This window comes from Eucyclogobius newberryi, unplaced genomic scaffold (genome assembly GCF_026437365.1).
Source record: "Eucyclogobius newberryi isolate DKJ021-1_F unplaced genomic scaffold, fEucNew1.0.hap1 SCAF_3, whole genome shotgun sequence".
Classification (NCBI taxonomy): Eukaryota; Metazoa; Chordata; class Actinopteri; order Gobiiformes; family Gobiidae; genus Eucyclogobius; species Eucyclogobius newberryi.
Genome location: NW_027315945.1, coordinates 32,336,735 through 32,354,190, shown reverse-complemented (window position 1 = coordinate 32,354,190; position 17,456 = coordinate 32,336,735). Strand labels below are relative to the sequence as shown.

Genomic DNA, 17,456 nt, shown 5'->3' with positions numbered 1-17,456 from the left:
AATACTAAGCGCCTGAAGGAAAGCAACAGCACGTCTCCTTTAAAGGGACACTGTGTAACTTTACAATACTAAGCGCCTGAAGGAAAGCAACAGTATGTCTCCTTTAAAGGGACACTGTGTAACTTTACAATACTAAGCACCTGAAGGAAAACGACAGTATGTCTCCTTTAAAGGGACACTGTGTAACTTTACAATACTAAGCACCTGAAGGAAAACGACAGTATGTCTCCTTTAAAGGGACACTGTGTAACTTTACAATACTAAGCGCCTGAAGGAAAGCAACAGCACGTCTCCTTTAAAGGGACACTGTGTAACTTTACAATACTAAGCGCCTGAAGGAAAGCAACAGTATGTCTCCTTTAAAGGGACACTGCGTAACTTTACAATACTAAGCACCTGAAGGAAAGCAACAGTACGTCTCCTTTAAAGGGACACTGTGTAACTTTACAATACTAAGCGCCTGAAGGAAAACGACAGTATGTCTCCTTTAAAGGGACACTGTGTAACTTTACAATACTAAGCACCTGAAGGAAAGCGACAGTATGTCTCCTTTAAAGAGACACTGTGTAACTTTACAATACTAAGCACCTGAAGGAAGCAACAGTATGTCTCCTTTAAAGGGACACTGTGTAACTTTACAATACTAAGCGCCTGAAGGAAAGCAACAGTATGTCTCCTTTAAAGGGACACTGTGTAACTTTACAATACTAAGCACCTGAAGGAAGCAACAGTATGTCTCCTTTAAAGGGACACTGTGTAACTTTACAATACTAAGCACCTGAAGGAAAGCAACAGTATGTCTCCTTTAAAGAGACACTGTGTAACTTTACAATACTAAGCACCTGAAGGAAAGCAACAGTATGTCTCCTTTAAAGGGACACTGTGTAACTTTACAATACTAAGCACCTGAAGGAAGCAACAGTATGTCTCCTTTAAAGGGACACTGTGTAACTTTACAATACTAAGCACCTGAAGGAAAGCAACAGTATGTCTCCTTTAAAGAGACACTGTGTAACTTTACAATACTAAGCACCTGAAGGAAAGCAACAGTACGTCTCCTTTAAAGGGACACTGTGTAACTTTACAATACTAAGCACCTGAAGGAAGCAACAGTATGTCTCCTTTAAAGAGACACTGTGTAACTTTACAATACTAAGCACCTGAAGGAAAGCAACAGTATGTCTCCTTTAAAGAGACACTGTGTAACTTTACAATACTAAGCACCTGAAGGAAAGCAACAGTATGTCTCCTTTAAAGGGACACTGTGTAACTTTACAATACTAAGCACCTGAAGGAAAGCAACAGTATGTCTCCTTTAAAGGTTCACGGTGTAACTTTACTGGTGGAGGGTCTGCCACCTGCTTCTCTAAATGGAGACGTTATTGTTCTGTGTTGAATGGTCCGCAGTAGGGCATTAAACTTATCTCCACGGTGACAAGCAGGTGATGCCACCAGGCCAAGTTACAAGTCAAATCTGTGGAGAGGCGAGCCTGCTCATAGTAAGAAGATGGTTTTATTCAGTGAGATATAATGTAAGAAACACTCAACATGAAATAAATGCAAGATAGTTAGTGTAATGCCATAATGTGGAATATTCCAGGCAATGCCATAATATCTCCATGGAGACCAACATGGCATACTCGCTACCAGAGGTTACATAGTGCACCTTTAATTATTTACAACTGTCAAGTGAAATGTGGTGTTTTATAAGAGTTCTCCATTCTAAAACTATTCAGGAAGCTTCAGTTTTGTTGTATTTATGAGTTTTTGCAGTGACTTTGTGCAGTGAATATGAACAAGATCGTTTCCATAAGTTATACAAACCAAACATTAAAGCAGGAATACATTTCAAACAAATGGAACCAGGCCTAATAAAATCAATCAGAACAATAAATAGATAAAAGCAATAAATTAGATAAGTAAAAAAGTTAAATAAAATAAATAAAATAAATAAAATAAATAAAATAAATAAAATAAATAAAATAAATAAAATAAATAAAATAAATAAAATAAATAAAATACAATAAATGCAATAAATACAATAAATACAATAAAATAAATGAATAAAATGAAGTAAAGTAAAGTTCAAATTAAAAAAAATAAATAAAAAATAAAATTCTAACTAAATAAATTAAAGACTACAAAACTCAATCTCCTGTTAAAATAAGTTTAGTTTTCCTGTATGGATACTTATTATGAGTATCCAGTTTTGCTTCTATAGTTTTTGGCTTTTCACATGTTTGAACCAAGACCACACCAACGTCATGCACTGGTCTTTTATGGGTTCAAACCACCAAAGTGATCACATGACTGACCTGAGTCACTGTCCCCCTTTGTTCACTGTCTTATTTATTAATGTGACACACTGGCCACAAACATCCTGATTATATTATATGACATAGTTATACAGTAGAGTTACATTTGAGAGCACAAGTTAGTCACGAGCGACTTTACCACAGCTTAATGTCACTGGACCAATGACAGCTGACAGTCACGCGGGCGGCTCTGTGTTAGTCATAAAGATGAGCTCAGCGACCGACCACCTCCCCTCACGCTCCCCTCACGCTCCCCTCCTCACGCTCCCCTCCTCACGCTCCCCTCCTCACGCTCCCCTCCTCACGCTCCCCTCACGCTCCCCTCCTCACGCTCCCCTCCTCACGCTCCCCTCACGCTCCCCTCCTCACGCTCCCCTCACACTCCCCTCCTCACGCTCCCCTCACGCTCCCCTCACGCTCCCCTCCTCACGCTCCCCTCACACTCCCCTCCTCACGCTCCCCTCACACTCCCCTCCTCACGCTCCACTCACGCTCCCCTCCTCACGCTCCCCTCCTCACGCTCCCCTCACGCTCCCCTCCTCACGCTCCCCTCCTCTCGCTCCCCTCACGCTCCCCTCCTCATGCTCCCCTCACGCTCCCCTCCTCACGCTCCCCTCACGCTCCCCTCCTCACGCTCCCCTCCTCACGCTCCCCTCACGCTCCCCTCCTCACACTCCCCTCACACTCCCCTCCTCACGCTCCCCTCCTCACGCTCCCCTTCTCACGCTCCCCTCCTCACGCTCCCCTCACGCTCCCCTTCTCACGCTCCCCTCCTCACGCTCCCCTCCTCACGCTCCCCTCCTCTCGCTCCCCTCACGCTCCCCTCCTCATGCTCCCCTCACGCTCCCCTCCTCACGCTCCCCTCACGCTCCCCTCACGCTCCCCTCCTCACGCTCCCCTCACGCTCCCCTCACGCTCCCCTCCTCACGCTCCCCTCACGCTCCCCTCCTCACACTCCCCTCACACTCCCCTCCTCACGCTCCCCTCCTCACGCTCCCCTTCTCACGCTCCCCTCCTCACGCTCCCCTCACGCTCCCCTTCTCACGCTCCCCTCCTCACGCTCCCCTCACGCTCCCCTCCTCACGCTCCCCTCCTCACGCTCCCCTCCTCACGCTCCCCTCACGCTCCCCTCCTCACGCTCCCCTCCTCTCGCTCCCCTCACGCTCCCCTCCTCATGCTCCCCTCACGCTCCCCTCCTCACGCTCCCCTCACGCTCCCCTCACGCTCCCCTCCTCACGCTCCCCTCACGCTCCCCTCACGCTCCCCTCCTCACGCTCCCCTCACGCTCCCCTCCTCACACTCCCCTCACACTCCCCTCCTCACGCTCCCCTCCTCACGCTCCCCTTCTCACGCTCCCCTCCTCACGCTCCCCTCACGCTCCCCTTCTCACGCTCCCCTCCTCACGCTCCCCTCCTCACGCTCCCCTCCTCACGCTCCCCTCCTCACGCTCCCCTCACGCTCCCCTCATGCTCCCACTGGGATGCCCTTCCCCAGATCTGCTCACCATGGAGTCATAAAGCCCACAATCTGCTCTGCACTGCAAATGCCTGTCACTAGGGATGGAAATAAACAAGAATATTGTTAATCGTGATTAAAAGGGTGGACATTAGGGCTGCTATATTATTGGCATTCGAAATAAGATCGCAATTTAAATGGAGCAATTAGCAAATGGCAAAGTACCAAATCAAGTAACCATACGTGATATAGGATTTCACAGGTTCTTTTGTGATATTTAACTTTAAACATTCATTTGTCGAGTTTGCTGAGTGTAAAAACACATTTTAGTGCAGTAGAGACATTATAAATGTGAATGTCCCTGTGGGTCCTTTTTGTGAAGTTGAGAGGTTTAAATAGCATAATTTATTGATCAAATCTAACTGAAATTCAAAAGTTACATTTTAGCTGAGGGCGAAGCTCTTAACCAGACTTGTATTCTGGTTATTTTCTTTCATTTTCCTTTATTTCTTTGACATCTGCAGCCATACATTTGTAAAATACATTTGTTTACCTATTGATTATTATGTATCATGTCATTTGAAGTGTCCTCTCAACAGTAGAGATTTATAACGTCAAAACTAACGCGTCTTTGATCCTTCTAATTGGCTTCCCAATAACTTAAAAAAAAATCAAGAAATAGTTTTTGCAGTCGTTTTTCATGGAGGGAACATTAAAGGCTTTTAAATGTGACCATTCAAACTGCAATTTTGATTTAAGTGCACTTGATCTTGGAGTCTTCCTCCTTAGTTCACTACAGGCACTTCAAGTCAGACGTCACTGAGTCACAGAGTAAGTTGTGAGCTGAAACAAAATGATTGAGTAGTTTTAGATCAATGTAGTGCTCTTTTTAAGACGAGCTAGTGCCACTTTATGACAGGATGCACTTTACGGTCATTACAAAGTGGATTAAAAGCAGTTGACAGACATCTGCAACCACACGAGGCTCGCTCTGCTCTTTTGACACTTTGGCCATCTAAATATGTAACGTCAGTGAAGGTTGGACTAGCTCTTTGACCATTAACTATCATTAACTCTATCACTTTTCTGATGGGGGCCCGACACCTGCTTTTATTTGTTTTGCCTGAAACGTTCCACTCTATGACATAGATCGGGTCAGAGGGAGTAGGAAATAGATTAAGTTAAGTAAGATTCAGCCATGTCTATTTGTACATAGACGGTTGGGGGTTTTAATTAAGAGGTCAATCCACTGCCAATGTCAGTAAAAGCATGTAAACAGGAGCAAGAAAATACGCTATTTTTGTATTAAATGGAACTTAGCAAACGTTTGTCTTGTTTATGTTCAGGAAAGTCATATTGAAAGACCATTTCGTTTTGTTTTTGAAAAGGGGAAAATAATAATGCCAGTAAACATGTCTTTCTTGGATTTGTATTCAATTACAGACGTTTTATTACTAAAAAATACCTTAGAAAACGTGAATGCCATACTGTGGAACATTCCAGGCAAAGCAATAACATATCAATGAACACAAGCAGATGGCACGCTCTCGACTTGAGAATTCACATCGCACATCTTTTAAAAAAACAACAACGTTCTCCCTATTTTTACATCTTAATTTCGTATGGTCCTTGGGCAAAATTAATATCCTTCTGTGGATGAATAAATGCAATTCTGATTCCGAGTTGCACGATCCAGTTGCACACATGAATGACAAGAATTACTTATGGTCAGCAGAGATAGTATGCAATATTCATGGAACAGACTAAAAGCAACTTTAAGTTAAGGCTGGACTTAACATGAGCAATTTTATATATATTTGCAAAACGAGTGGCTTTTTGGACATAGAAGATTGCATGTCTTTATTGGACTGCAGAAGAATGTTTGTCCATTCATAGAGGAGACTGGTGGCCTCCTATTGTCTGACATTCTCCCCCATTGTCTATACACCAGGCGGAGAACGCATTGGCAATTAGAGCACTGCTGTTGCTTATGTTCTACAATAAATAAGCCATTAAAAAGGTGTATACATCATTCAAAAAGGTCTACATAAAGATCAAATCGAGGAAATACGTGACATTCAACTTCACATATTGTAGAAGGTAGAATATTTCAAATAAAAATAACTTGTGCCACCATTTTACACATTCAACTACTCATTAAGTTATGTATTATTTCATCTGGATTGAGATGTCGTATATATATATATATATATATGTAAGTATCGTATAAATCTATATATCGCCTCGTCAGACTGGATGCAGTTTGAAATGCAGAGCGCACACATTTCTCCCGTTGCCTCGCTTTCTAATCTGGGTCACATACTTTGTGGGAGATTGGGCCGTACCATTCCGGCCCGAGCGGAGGGGATTTGGCGAAACATCTGGCCCGCTGCCGTAATCGGAATATTTAAATAACGGAGATGTGTAAACGTGGCGCCGTGTTTAGCGTCACCGATATGTTCCTCGCCGGAGCTTAAGCATTAAGAGCCAGGAGCCAGCTTTTCCCCCCCTCCTCCTGTCATCCTTTACCCCTCGCCCTACGCCGGTGGTTTGCTCATATAAACCCGAATCTTGCATCTTTATCTCTGCGTACCACTTATTTAAAATGTACATACACACTGAATTAAACATCACATGCTTGTCGCTGCTGTGCCTCTTCTCACACACACACACACACACACACACACACAGTGTTTTCATGTCTCCTTCACTTATTTTTTTTCCCATCCCTTTTTTTTGCAGCGTTGCCATAGGCGTCGGTTTCTATGGCAACAGCGAGGCTAATGATGGGATGTATCAGTTGACCTCGTCTCTCCTCACAGCCAATTACACGCTCGCTTCCATCGATCTGCTGGTGAGTGCCCCCCCACCCAGATTTCACGCCGGGCGCCGGGTGTGCGCTGGCGAATGTGCGGCGAAACGTGCCGGGTGGATGAGGGAGGCTTAAACCCGCGCTCCCGTCGGGATGTGGTGTGGAAGCAGAACGCAGCAGGCACTCTCCTCCCGGTCCATTGATCCGGGAGGAGAGTGGTTTGGCGTGTGTGAGACTGCCCAGTGTCGCCCTCTCGCTGCACGTGTGCCCAAACAGCTCTGCCGCTCGCTGGGTTTCACTTGACAACACAACCTTCTATTTGTCTACAGTGAAATGATGGACCTAATAACTGAAATAACATGTAATAAATCATAGTCTTGTTCCCCTAATCTGAGAGCGCGACAGCTTCACTCTGAAGGTCATATTCATGTGCATATAACTGATGTGAATAAGATTGTTTACTTACCATTAGTATTAGTATTATTTAGTCTTATGCTTTTCTACTTTATTTTATTATTATTATTTTATTTTATTTTTATCTTTATCTTTATCTTTATCATTTTATTTTATTTATTTATTTTCCTCCATTCCCTTTTAAGATATGAAAGGAGTTTTGTTAACGAGAGTTTGTTGGTTTTGTTTTGCTTTATAAGAGTTATTCTATTAATAATGTCGGTGTAATCCCTCATTCGTCCAGGCGTGTTCCATAGTAGAAAAAGCTTCAGTTGTAGTCATCTGGACTCCGTTTGAAAAAATAGACGTTTCGACTCTCATCCAAGAGTCATTGTCAATAACAGAATTTAGATCGAGAACTCCGATATTAATACTATTCTGTGGTAAGACCCGCCCATTGGGAGGAGCCTTCCTGAAGTAGAAAGAGTTGTTTGTTTCAACAGAAACTCCCCCCTTGTATCTACTGAGCTAGCCTATTCAGAATCTTAATGGGCTATTAGAGTCCTCTTTGTCTTTGTGAGACCCTGGCTCAACCACCCTGAGTATCTGATTAGCATCTGAATGTCCTGGTCCTGGTCCTCTACCTTTCCAGGGGTTCAGTATCCCATTATAAATAACAGGAAGATTAAACCTTAGCCCTCCATTTCTGTTTAAAGAAGGTCTTTCTTTTTTAACAAAAATAGCTTCCTTGACTCCTCTTTCAAACCATCTTTTCTCCTGCTTAAAACCTTCACCTCACCGTCTTCAAACGAGTGATTAGAGGCTTCAAGATGGAGATGCACGGCGCTCTGTGGTCCTGAACTTGTATTTCTTCTGTGCTGATAAAGCCTCTTGTGTAGAGGCTGTTTCGTCTCACCTATGTAACGTTCTTTACAACTTTCTTCACTGCATTGGATCGAATAAACTACATTGCTCTGTTTTTGAGTCGGCAACTTGTCCTTTGGGTGAACCAGTTTTTGTCTTAAAGTGTTTCCTGGTTTAAAATAAACAGGGACTTCGTGTTGTCTAAAAATTCTCTGCAGTTTTTCCGAGAGGCCAGACACATAAGGGATAGAAACACCCTTCCTTCTCTGTTCAGTTTCCCTTTTGTCCTGCTTCTTGGTTCTCTTCACTCTGTTGAGGGCCCAAGCGGGGTAACCACAGGCTGAGAGGGCATTTCGGACATGTTTTTCCTCTTTCTTCTTGCCCTCTGAGCTGGTGGGCACACCTTGAGCTCTGTGTTGTAAGGTTCTGATCACCCCCAGCTTGTGCTGGAAGGAAGGGTGTTTCTATCCCTTATGTGTCTGGCCTCTCGGAAAAACTGCAGAGAATTTTTAGACAACACGAAGTCCCTGTTTATTTTAAACCAGGAAACACTTTAAGACAAAAACTGGTTCACCCAAAGGACAAGTTGCCGACTCAAAAACAGAGCAATGTAGTTTATTCGATCCAATGCAGTGAAGAAAGTTGTAAAGAACGTTACATAGGTGAGACGAAACAGCCTCTACACAAGAGGCTTTATCAGCACAGAAGAAATACAAGTTCAGGACCACAGAGCGCCGTGCATCTCCATCTTGAAGCCTCTAATCACTCGTTTGAAGACGGTGAGGTGAAGGTTTTAAGCAGGGAGAAAAGATGGTTTGAAAGAGGAGTCAAGGAAGCTATTTTTGTTAAAAAAGAAAGACCTTCTTTAAACAGAAATGGAGGGCTAAGGTTTAATCTTCCTGTTATTTATAATGGGTTACTGAACCCCTGGAAAGGTAGAGGACATTCAGATGCTAATCAGGTACTCAGGGTGGTTGAGCCAGGGTCTCACAAAGACAAAGAGGATTCTAATAGCCCATTACGATTCTGAATAGGCTAGCTCGGTAGATACAAGGGGGGAGTTTCTGTTGAAACAAACAACTCTTTCTACTTCAGGAAGGCTCCTCCCAATGGGCGGGTCTTACCACAGAACAGTATTAATATCGGAGTTCTCGACCTAAATTCTGTTATTGACAATGACTCTTGGATGAGAGTCGAAACGTCTATTTTTTCAAACGGAGTCCAGATGACTACAACTGAAGCTTTTTCTATTAATAATGTTTTTTTTTTAACTGCCTATAAGTTATCTGTCCTTTCCCCCTGTATCTAGGCTCACGCTGTTTCTCATTGTGTCATTTAGAACACCTTATTATCATTGCAATTATGAGATTTGTGAGAAAAAGCTTATTAATATGGCTTTGTGTCTTCTCTGATACAAAACAAATGATCTCAGCCCAATAGAAGTGAGATCATTTGTTTGAATCAGAGAAGACACATATTAATAATGTTTTTCTCACAAATCTCATTATATATATATATATATATATAAGATATAAGGTGTTCTAAATGACCCAATGAGAAACGGCGTGAGCCCAAAGTTTAGTCCAAAGTGTAGAGTGTATAAAGTTCTATGAGAGGTCGTTACGTTCAGACACACTCCTCGCTGTATCATAGTGTTATAGACTGTGGCCGGCCCCATCACTCATGCACATTATCTCAAGCACTAAGATCCCTAACCTCACACACTCGGCACTTTGCAGCCGCTGTTTGAAACCATCATTTGTACTTTGTGGTCCTGTCTCCACTTACCACAGCTCACCGCGGCTTTTTCTGCCTCTTCACAGATTTCAGACACAATTAGTGGGCTGCAGTTGTCCATCGCGGGGCCGCTGTCCTCGATGGAGGAGCTCTTTACGGGAAGCAAACCGTTCCTTGTGTCCACGAGGAACTGTCGGAGGTTGTCTGAAAATGTGATAAACATGCTCTCGTCCGTCTCTTTGGCCCGAGGCAGTTTGGACATGGGCCTGGGGAACGACAGCAGCACCGCGGGGGCCTCCATCATCCCCCTGACCCCTGTCCCGCCCTCTGTGGCCCCCACTGTGGTGCCCTCCGGCGGCCTCATGCCCAGCCCCTTCAGCCCGGGCTGGGCCGCCAACACACTCATGGTCAACGAGGATTACAGGTGAGACACGGGACACTCACACCAAGGTCATTCAGTCGATTCAATATTCAAATGTGATGATAACTCGGTTTAAAAATGTATTGTCAATGTGTTTTTGTACTTGACCCCCACAGTGGCATTCACAGTGAGTATGTGTTGTCTTTGTGTGCCTCAGGTGGTTGTCATATGTACTACTGCTGCTTCTGGACCTCATTGTGTGTCTGTTCATTCTGCTGGGACTGGCCAAACAGGCGCGCTGGCTCCTTATTTTGTAAGTATTTGCCTTATTGTGACATGTTTGATCACAGTGCTCCGTCTGCTTCACTGAGGCCTGGTTCTTCCACAGGATGACGGTGCTGGCGTGGCTGGCCCTCTTCCTCAGCTGGGGCTCTTTGGGCCTGGAGACCGCCACTGTAGTGGTGAGTAAACCTGAGGAGACACGGCACAAAGCGGAGAGAGTCACAACAAACAGCATAGAAACAATCGTAGAAACTTGAATGTAACAAAAACATTATTAAATATACTTTTATTTAATTATAGACACGCAGCCGACCAGCAGAAGAAATAGTGATCAAAATAAGAAACTGAAATCAAATATCAGTAGCAAAATGTGTCTTTTATCAGCTAAACTCCCATTAAATATTGAATACATTTACAAATCCACTGTAATATTGTGACCAAGATACATTAACAACATAACATGCCCAAAAGGCTAATTCTCCATTCTCCATCTCAGGCTGTCCTGACCAAACCTATCTCAAGACCTGAGTCAAATGCAGAGGAAAAATGTCCCTATGTGGACAATAGAGTATAGTTGAGCTGCACTGAACCGGACCAAAGGATCATGTCGTTCCACTGTTTATGCTGTGAGCTGCTGCTAAAAACACCAGCATTATTCAGGCATCGGAGCTTGTAATCCGATACACTCATATTATGCATGATATTAACACGAGACCTTTCAAATTGTAATAACACAGTATCGCGGTTATTGTTTCGCCCTCCGCCGAAACCGGGGCTTTAGATGGCAAAGTCTTGTGTCGTGCGTTTTTGTCGTTTCTCTGCCTCTTTTGTGCCGAAGTGAAAAGAGCTGCCTCCTCGGGAACCGGTGGCAGAGGACCAAAAAGCAGAAAAATAGGGCAGAGATTAAAGATTCAATGCGAGTGCGCGTGTTTGTGAACCGTGTGCGCGTAAGAGGTGGGTGTTTGGTTTAAGAGGTAAATATAGAAGATGATCACGAGTGCAGTGAGGATGAGAGCGAGGGGCGCAGACACAGAAAGTGCAGTTCAGATGAACGGCGCGGGATGCAGATGTAAAAAACTGTTACAGATCGTTCCCTGTAGTTGGGGGGAAAATGGCAAATGTGGTCATGTTACGGTACATATGATTTCTTTACCAAATCCAGGGTAAAGTGGGCTGTTTTTGAGGCTTTACACCAGTAGAGGGCAGTACTTTGGGGGGCGTAATGCGACGGTGCATGGTAAATGTTACAGGGATGTTTCAGATTTAATGTTAGAATTGTAGAATTGACACGTGACAAATTCTAGGTCAAATAAAAACATGCATTATTTGACTAAAATGGCATTGGCAAAAGTTCTCTTAATACTATGTACACTAAGGCTGCAACGATTATTGGACTAATCATGACATATATTTACAAAATAGTCATAGTTTGATAATTGCATGAAAAAAGAAATGGTTATCTGGACTATACAGATATGTTTTTATACAACAAAGACATTATTGAATCAAAATGTCAAAAAATTATACACTTATTCAGGATTTTTATCAATAATATTCTTTTTCCATGAATATTCTCGTCCTCAAAGCCTTTAGTCACCATATTTCAACCTTTATTTGGCTAACAATGTATTTAAAAAGCCTCAACTTACAATAGAAATATTTTTTTGACCAGTCAATTAATCAAAAAAATAATCACTGACTAGTCGACTACTAAAATAATCGTCGGTTGCAACTCTAACGCAAACAGAGACATTTTCTTAAGTGAAAAGGCAGATAAAACTGTCCTGTCACGCCCTAAACTCCTGTTAACTCACTCCATACCTTCTAGATATGTTTATAATACCACTAAAATAATCGGTCGACTAATAAAAATACCATCGACCGATTTATCGACTAAAACTAAAAGACAGCAGTCCAAATGGAAAAAATGTGACCGGCTTTACTAAAACAATATTCATCACTAGTTCACCATAACATTCATGAGTTTGATTGGGCATTTATTTATTTTTTTGTTATTAATTTGTTTGAGGCAGACATTTCACGTCCATAACATGAAAACTTTCCAAAAATAAAATGTGTCTTACAACTCAAAGCTCTATAATCCCAGTTATTGAAGTAAACCGGGTTCATCCAGACTCCAGACGTCTCTAGTGCTTTGGAGTGGCTGTTTTTGCCCAGTTTCGGCCTCCGAGTGCTTTGTGGAGCCGGCGGGAGACGTCCCAAAGCCGGCGGGCCACACAGAGACGCTCTGTCCCTGACCACTGGCTCGGACAATGGGCCGGTTGTGGGCTCTGGACGCACCCGGGTCACCACTGCTCTGTCAGGGGTCAAGCTGCAGACGCTCCTCTCACTCCCTCTTCTGGTCGCATTGTCCCTGTGCTTTCTCTTGAGGCGATAACAAAATACAAAAGGACATTTTTAGTTTTTATCTTGTAGTTTTGGGTTTGTTTAGTTTGTAGGACCAGATTTCTTGCAAACTTTGAGCACTCCTCTTAATCTCCCTTTAGTTTGGCTCATTTTGCTTTCTCAAAGACAAGACATACTGCAAAAATAGACTTGTACATGATTATTTATTTTTCAGTTTTTTTAATGTTTGTGTTGAGTTGAGTAGTTTTGACTAGTTTGGAAGTATTAAGGTTTTTCAGTATTCTTGTTTAAATGTGCACAGTGTAACTTCTTGGTGCCACCATCAAACTTATCTTACAGGTCAGGTCAGATCTGTGGAGAGGCGAGCCCCCTCACAGCACAAAAGCTTTTCAAGGCAATAAAAAACACCTGCAGTGCAATAAATACGACAGAAAAGTTACACAAAGCATCAAGTAAAGTTTTCTGTTTAGTGATTAGTAATTTAGCAATGCAGTTTTTGTACTCCATCCTGGGCTCTGTGCACACAGCAGCAGGTAGCTAATGCTAATGCTAACATTTACTAAAATATAATAAACAACCAATTCAATTTTAAGTAAAGGCTGTTTGTTTGTTTTTATAGGAAAAAGTTATTTCAATTTGCAATTTAAATTTGTTTAATGTTTAATGTTAATTTGTTTATTTTTTCTTTTTCTTTACTTTTTTTTATGCCTCGACAACAATATAATTAGCGTTAGCATTTAGACAGAAACACGTCCCTTTGGTGAAGTATTCACCTGTTTTGTAAATTCTTTAACATTTTGTCTTCCACATCCGCCTGATCTTATATTATTTATACATTTTAGAATGACGAGAAAGATGAGAAAGATTTAGAACTCACACAGATGAATTAGACAGGAAGTACTGACGCTAACACTAAGTTAGCATTGAGCTAGCCAGGTGAGGTGCTGTTGTGCTCAGAGACAATTGGAATCAACTTCCAGATTGTATTATCCAACATATTATAAAAAAGGTTTATTTGCAATAGCTTTAGCCTGAACTTTACCTTTAGAGGACTCTTTGTTGTTTTCTCGGTGCTGTTCAGACTCCTGAGGGTACGACACTTACAAAGGGTTAATGGAAACAGTGAAACGAGGGCAGAGCTGGATGTGGGCAGCACAGATCGATAAGTGTCTGACATTCACACTCCATTCAGACGTGTGCGAGGGTCTGTGTGCGAGGGTCTGTGTGCGAGGGTCTGTGTGCGAGGGTCTGTGTGCGAGGGTCTGTGTCAGAGGGTCTGTGTGCAAGGGTCTGTGTGCGAGGGTCTGTGTCAGAGGGTCTGTGTCAGAGGGTCTGTGTGCAAGGGTCTGTGTGCGAGGGTCCGTGTCAGAGGGTCTGTGTCAGAGGGTCCGTGTGCGAGGGTCTGTGTCAGAGGGTCTGTGTGCGAGGGTCCGTGTCAGAGGGTCTGTGTCAGAGGGTCCGTGTGCGAGGGTCTGTGTGCGAGGGTCCGTGTCAGAGGGTCTGTGTGCGAGGGTCCGTGTGCGAGGGTCCGTGTCAGAGGGTCTGTGTCAGAGGGTCCGTGTGCGAGGGTCTGTGTCAGAGGGTCTGTGTCAGAGGGTTTGTGTCAGAGGGTCCGTGTGCGAGGGTCTGTGTCAGAGGGTCCGTGTGCGAGGGTCCGTGTGCGAGGGTCCGTGTGCGAGGGTCTGTGTCAGAGGGTCCTTGTGCGAGGGTCCGTGTGTGCGAGGGTCCGTGTGCGAGGGTCTGTGTGCGAGGGTCCGTGTCAGAGGGTCTGTGTGCGAGGGTCCGTGAGCGAGGGTCTGTGTCAGAGGGTCCGTGTGCGAGGGTCTGTGTCAGAGGGTCCGTGTGCGAGGGTCTGTGTGCGAGGGTCTGTGTCAGAGGGTCTGTGTCAGAGGGTCCGTGTGCGAGGGTCCGTGTCAGAGGGTCTGTGTCAGAGGGTCTGTGTGCAAGGGTCTGTGTGCGAGGGTCCGTGTCAGAGGGTCTGTGTTAGAGGGTCCGTGTGCGAGGGTCTGTGTCAGAGGGTCTGTGTCAGAGGGTCCGTGTGCGAGGGTCTGTGTCAGAGGGTCTGTGTCAGAGGGTTTGTGTCAGAGGGTCCGTGTGCGAGGGTCCGTGTGTGCGAGGGTCCGTGTGCGAGGGTCTGTGTGCGAGGGTCCGTGTCAGAGGGTCTGTGTGCGAGGGTCCGTGTGCGAGGGTCTGTGTCAGAGGGTCCGTGTGCGAGGGTCCGTGTGCGAGGGTCCGTGTGCGAGGGTCTGTGTCAGAGGGTCCGTGTGCGAGGGTCTGTGTGCGAGGGTCCGTGTCAGAGGGTCTGTGTCAGAGGGTCCGTGTGCGAGGGTCTGTGTCAGAGGGTCTGTGTCAGAGGGTCCGTGTGCGAGGGTCCGTGTCAGAGGGTCTGTGTGCGAGGGTCCGTGTCAGAGGGTCTGTGTCAGAGGGTCTGTGTCAGAGGGTCTGTGTGCGAGGGTCCGTGTGCGAGGGTCCGTGTCAGATGGTCTGTGTGCAAGGGTCCGTGTCAGAGGGTCTGTGTGCGAGGGTCCGTGTCAGAGGGTCTGTGTCAGAGGGTCCGTGTGCGAGGGTCTGTGTCAGAGGGTTCGTGTCAGAGGGTCTGTGTCAGAGGGTCCGTGTGCGAGGGTCCGTGTCAGAGGGTCCGTGTCAGAGGGTCCGTGTCAGAGGGTCTGTGTCAGAGGGTCTGTGTGCGAGGGTCCGTGTCAGAGGGTCTGCGTCAGAGGGTCTGTGTCAGAGGGTCCGTGTGCGAGGGTCCGTGTCAGAGGGTCTGTGTCAGAGGGTCCGTGTCAGAGGGTCTGTGTCAGAGGGTCCGTGTGCGAGGGTCTGTGTCAGAGGGTTCGTGTCAGAGGGTCTGTGTCAGAGGGTCCGTGTGCGAGGGTCCGTGTCAGAGGGTCCGTGTCAGAGGGTCCGTGTCAGAGGGTCTGTGTCAGAGGGTCTGTGTGCGAGGGTCCGTGTCAGAGGGTCTGCGTCAGAGGGTCTGTGTCAGAGGGTCCGTGTGCGAGGGTCCGTGTCAGAGGGTCTGTGTCAGAGGGTCCGTGTCAGAGGGTCTGTGTCAGAGGGTCCGTGTGCGAGGGTCCGTGTCAGAGGGTCTGTGTGCGAGGGTCCGTGTCAGAGGGTCCGTGTGCGAGGGTCCGTGTCAGAGGGTCCGTGTCAGAGGGTCTGTGTCAGAGGGTCCGTGTCAGAGGGTCCGTGTCAGAGGGTCCGTGTCAGAGGGTCTGTGTCAGAGGGTCTGTGTCAGAGGGTCTGTGTCAGAGGGTCCGTGTCAGAGGGTCCGTGTCAGAGGGTCCGTGTCAGAGGGTCCGTGTCAGAGGGTCTGTGTCAGAGGGTCTGTGTCAGAGGGTCTGTGTCAGAGGGTCCGTGTCAGAGGGTCCGTGTCAGAGGGTCCGTGTCAGAGGGTCCGTGTCAGAGGGTCTGTGTCAGAGGGTCCGTGTCAGAGGGTCCGTGTCAGAGGGTCCGTGTCAGAGGGTCTGTGTCAGAGGGTCTGTGTGCGAGGGTCCGTGTCAGAGGGTCTGTGTCAGAGGGTCCGTGTCAGAGGGTCTGTGTCAGAGGGTCCGTGTCAGAGGGTCCGTGTCAGAGGGTCTGTGTCAGAGGGTCTGTGTCAGAGGGTCTGTGTCAGAGGGTCCGTGTCAGAGGGTCCGTGTCAGAGGGTCTGTGTCAGAGGGTCTGTGTCAGAGGGTCCGTGTCAGAGGGTCCGTGTCAGAGGGTCTGTGTCAGAGGGTCCGTGTCAGAGGGTCCGTGTCAGAGGGTCTGTGTCAGAGGGTCCGTGTCAGAGGGTCTGTGTCAGAGGGTCTGTGTCAGAGGGTCTGTGTCAGAGGGTCCGTGTCAGAGGGTCCGTGTCAGAGGGTCTGTGTCAGAGGGTCCGTGTCAGAGGGTCCGTGTCAGAGGGTCTGTGTCAGAGGGTCTGTGTCAGAGGGTCTGTGTCAGAGGGTCTGTGTCAGAGGGTCTGTGTCAGAGGGTCCGTGTCAGAGGGTCTGTGTCAGAGGGTCCGTGTCAGAGGGTCCGTGTCAGAGGGTCTGTGTCAGAGGGTCTGTGTCAGAGGGTCCGTGTCAGAGGGTCCGTGTCAGAGGGTCTGTGTCAGAGGGTCCGTGTCAGAGGGTCTGTGTCAGAGGGTCCGTGTCAGAGGGTCCGTGTCAGAGGGTCTGTGTCAGAGGGTCTGTGTCAGAGGGTCTGTGTCAGAGGGTCTGTGTCAGAGGGTCTGTGTCAGAGGGTCCGTGTCAGAGGGTCTGTGTCAGAGGGTCCGTGTCAGAGGGTCCGTGTCAGAGGGTCTGTGTCAGAGGGTCTGTGTCAGAGGGTCCGTGTCAGAGGGTCTGTGTCAGAGGGTCTGTGTCAGAGGGTCTGTGTCAGAGGGTCTGTGTCAGAGGGTCTGTGTCAGAGGGTCCGTTCAGAGTGCACATTGTAAACATCCACATAATGTACTCATCTAAACACTGTTACTTCAAAAATACTCATGCAAAAGTAGAAAAAAAACCTTTAAAAAGAACAATATTTGTCTCTCTCCGTGTTTCTTCCCCCTCAGGCCCTCAGCGACTTCTGCTCGGACCCCAACTCATTCGTCCTGAACTCCACACAGTTCACCAGTGGGACCAGTGCAGGTAAAGCAGGTACTAAACCGGTCCCCGTGGAACCCGCTGGCGTCACGTGCTTCACATTGAGTATTGACGTTCTTTGTGGCCCCTCAGATGTTCTGGATTATTACCTGACCTGCAACCGCCGCATGAACAGCCCGTACCAGCAGGTGAATTCATCTAGAACAATATAGAGAAGGAATTTATCATTTATTGAGATGGTTGAATGCGTTTGATTGCATTTATCAGTAGTTTTATCTTGGAATAAGGAAATAAAACCTGTCAATGAGGTGAATGCATCTTTTTAC

At 46.3% G+C, this 17,456-nt stretch overlaps 1 protein-coding gene across 5 annotated transcripts in view; it reads left to right on the top strand.

The window, feature by feature from the left end:
• ttyh1 (tweety family member 1) overlaps window positions 1-17,456 on the top strand; it is a 33,426-nt gene that overhangs the window by 9,318 nt on the left and 6,652 nt on the right. For 4 of the 5 annotated variants that reach the window (XM_072460025.1, XM_072460026.1, XM_072460024.1 and 1 more), the window contains exons 3-8: window positions 6,513-6,624; window positions 9,663-10,000; window positions 10,155-10,250; window positions 10,326-10,398; window positions 17,100-17,184; window positions 17,263-17,318. In XM_072460025.1, the coding sequence (XP_072316126.1) occupies window positions 6,513-6,624; window positions 9,663-10,000; window positions 10,155-10,250; window positions 10,326-10,398; window positions 17,100-17,184; window positions 17,263-17,318 (760 nt within the window). The remainder of the gene's footprint in view (window positions 1-6,512; window positions 6,625-9,662; window positions 10,001-10,154; window positions 10,251-10,325; window positions 10,399-17,099; window positions 17,185-17,262; window positions 17,319-17,456) is intronic. The other variant, XM_072460023.1, reaches the window with a different exon arrangement.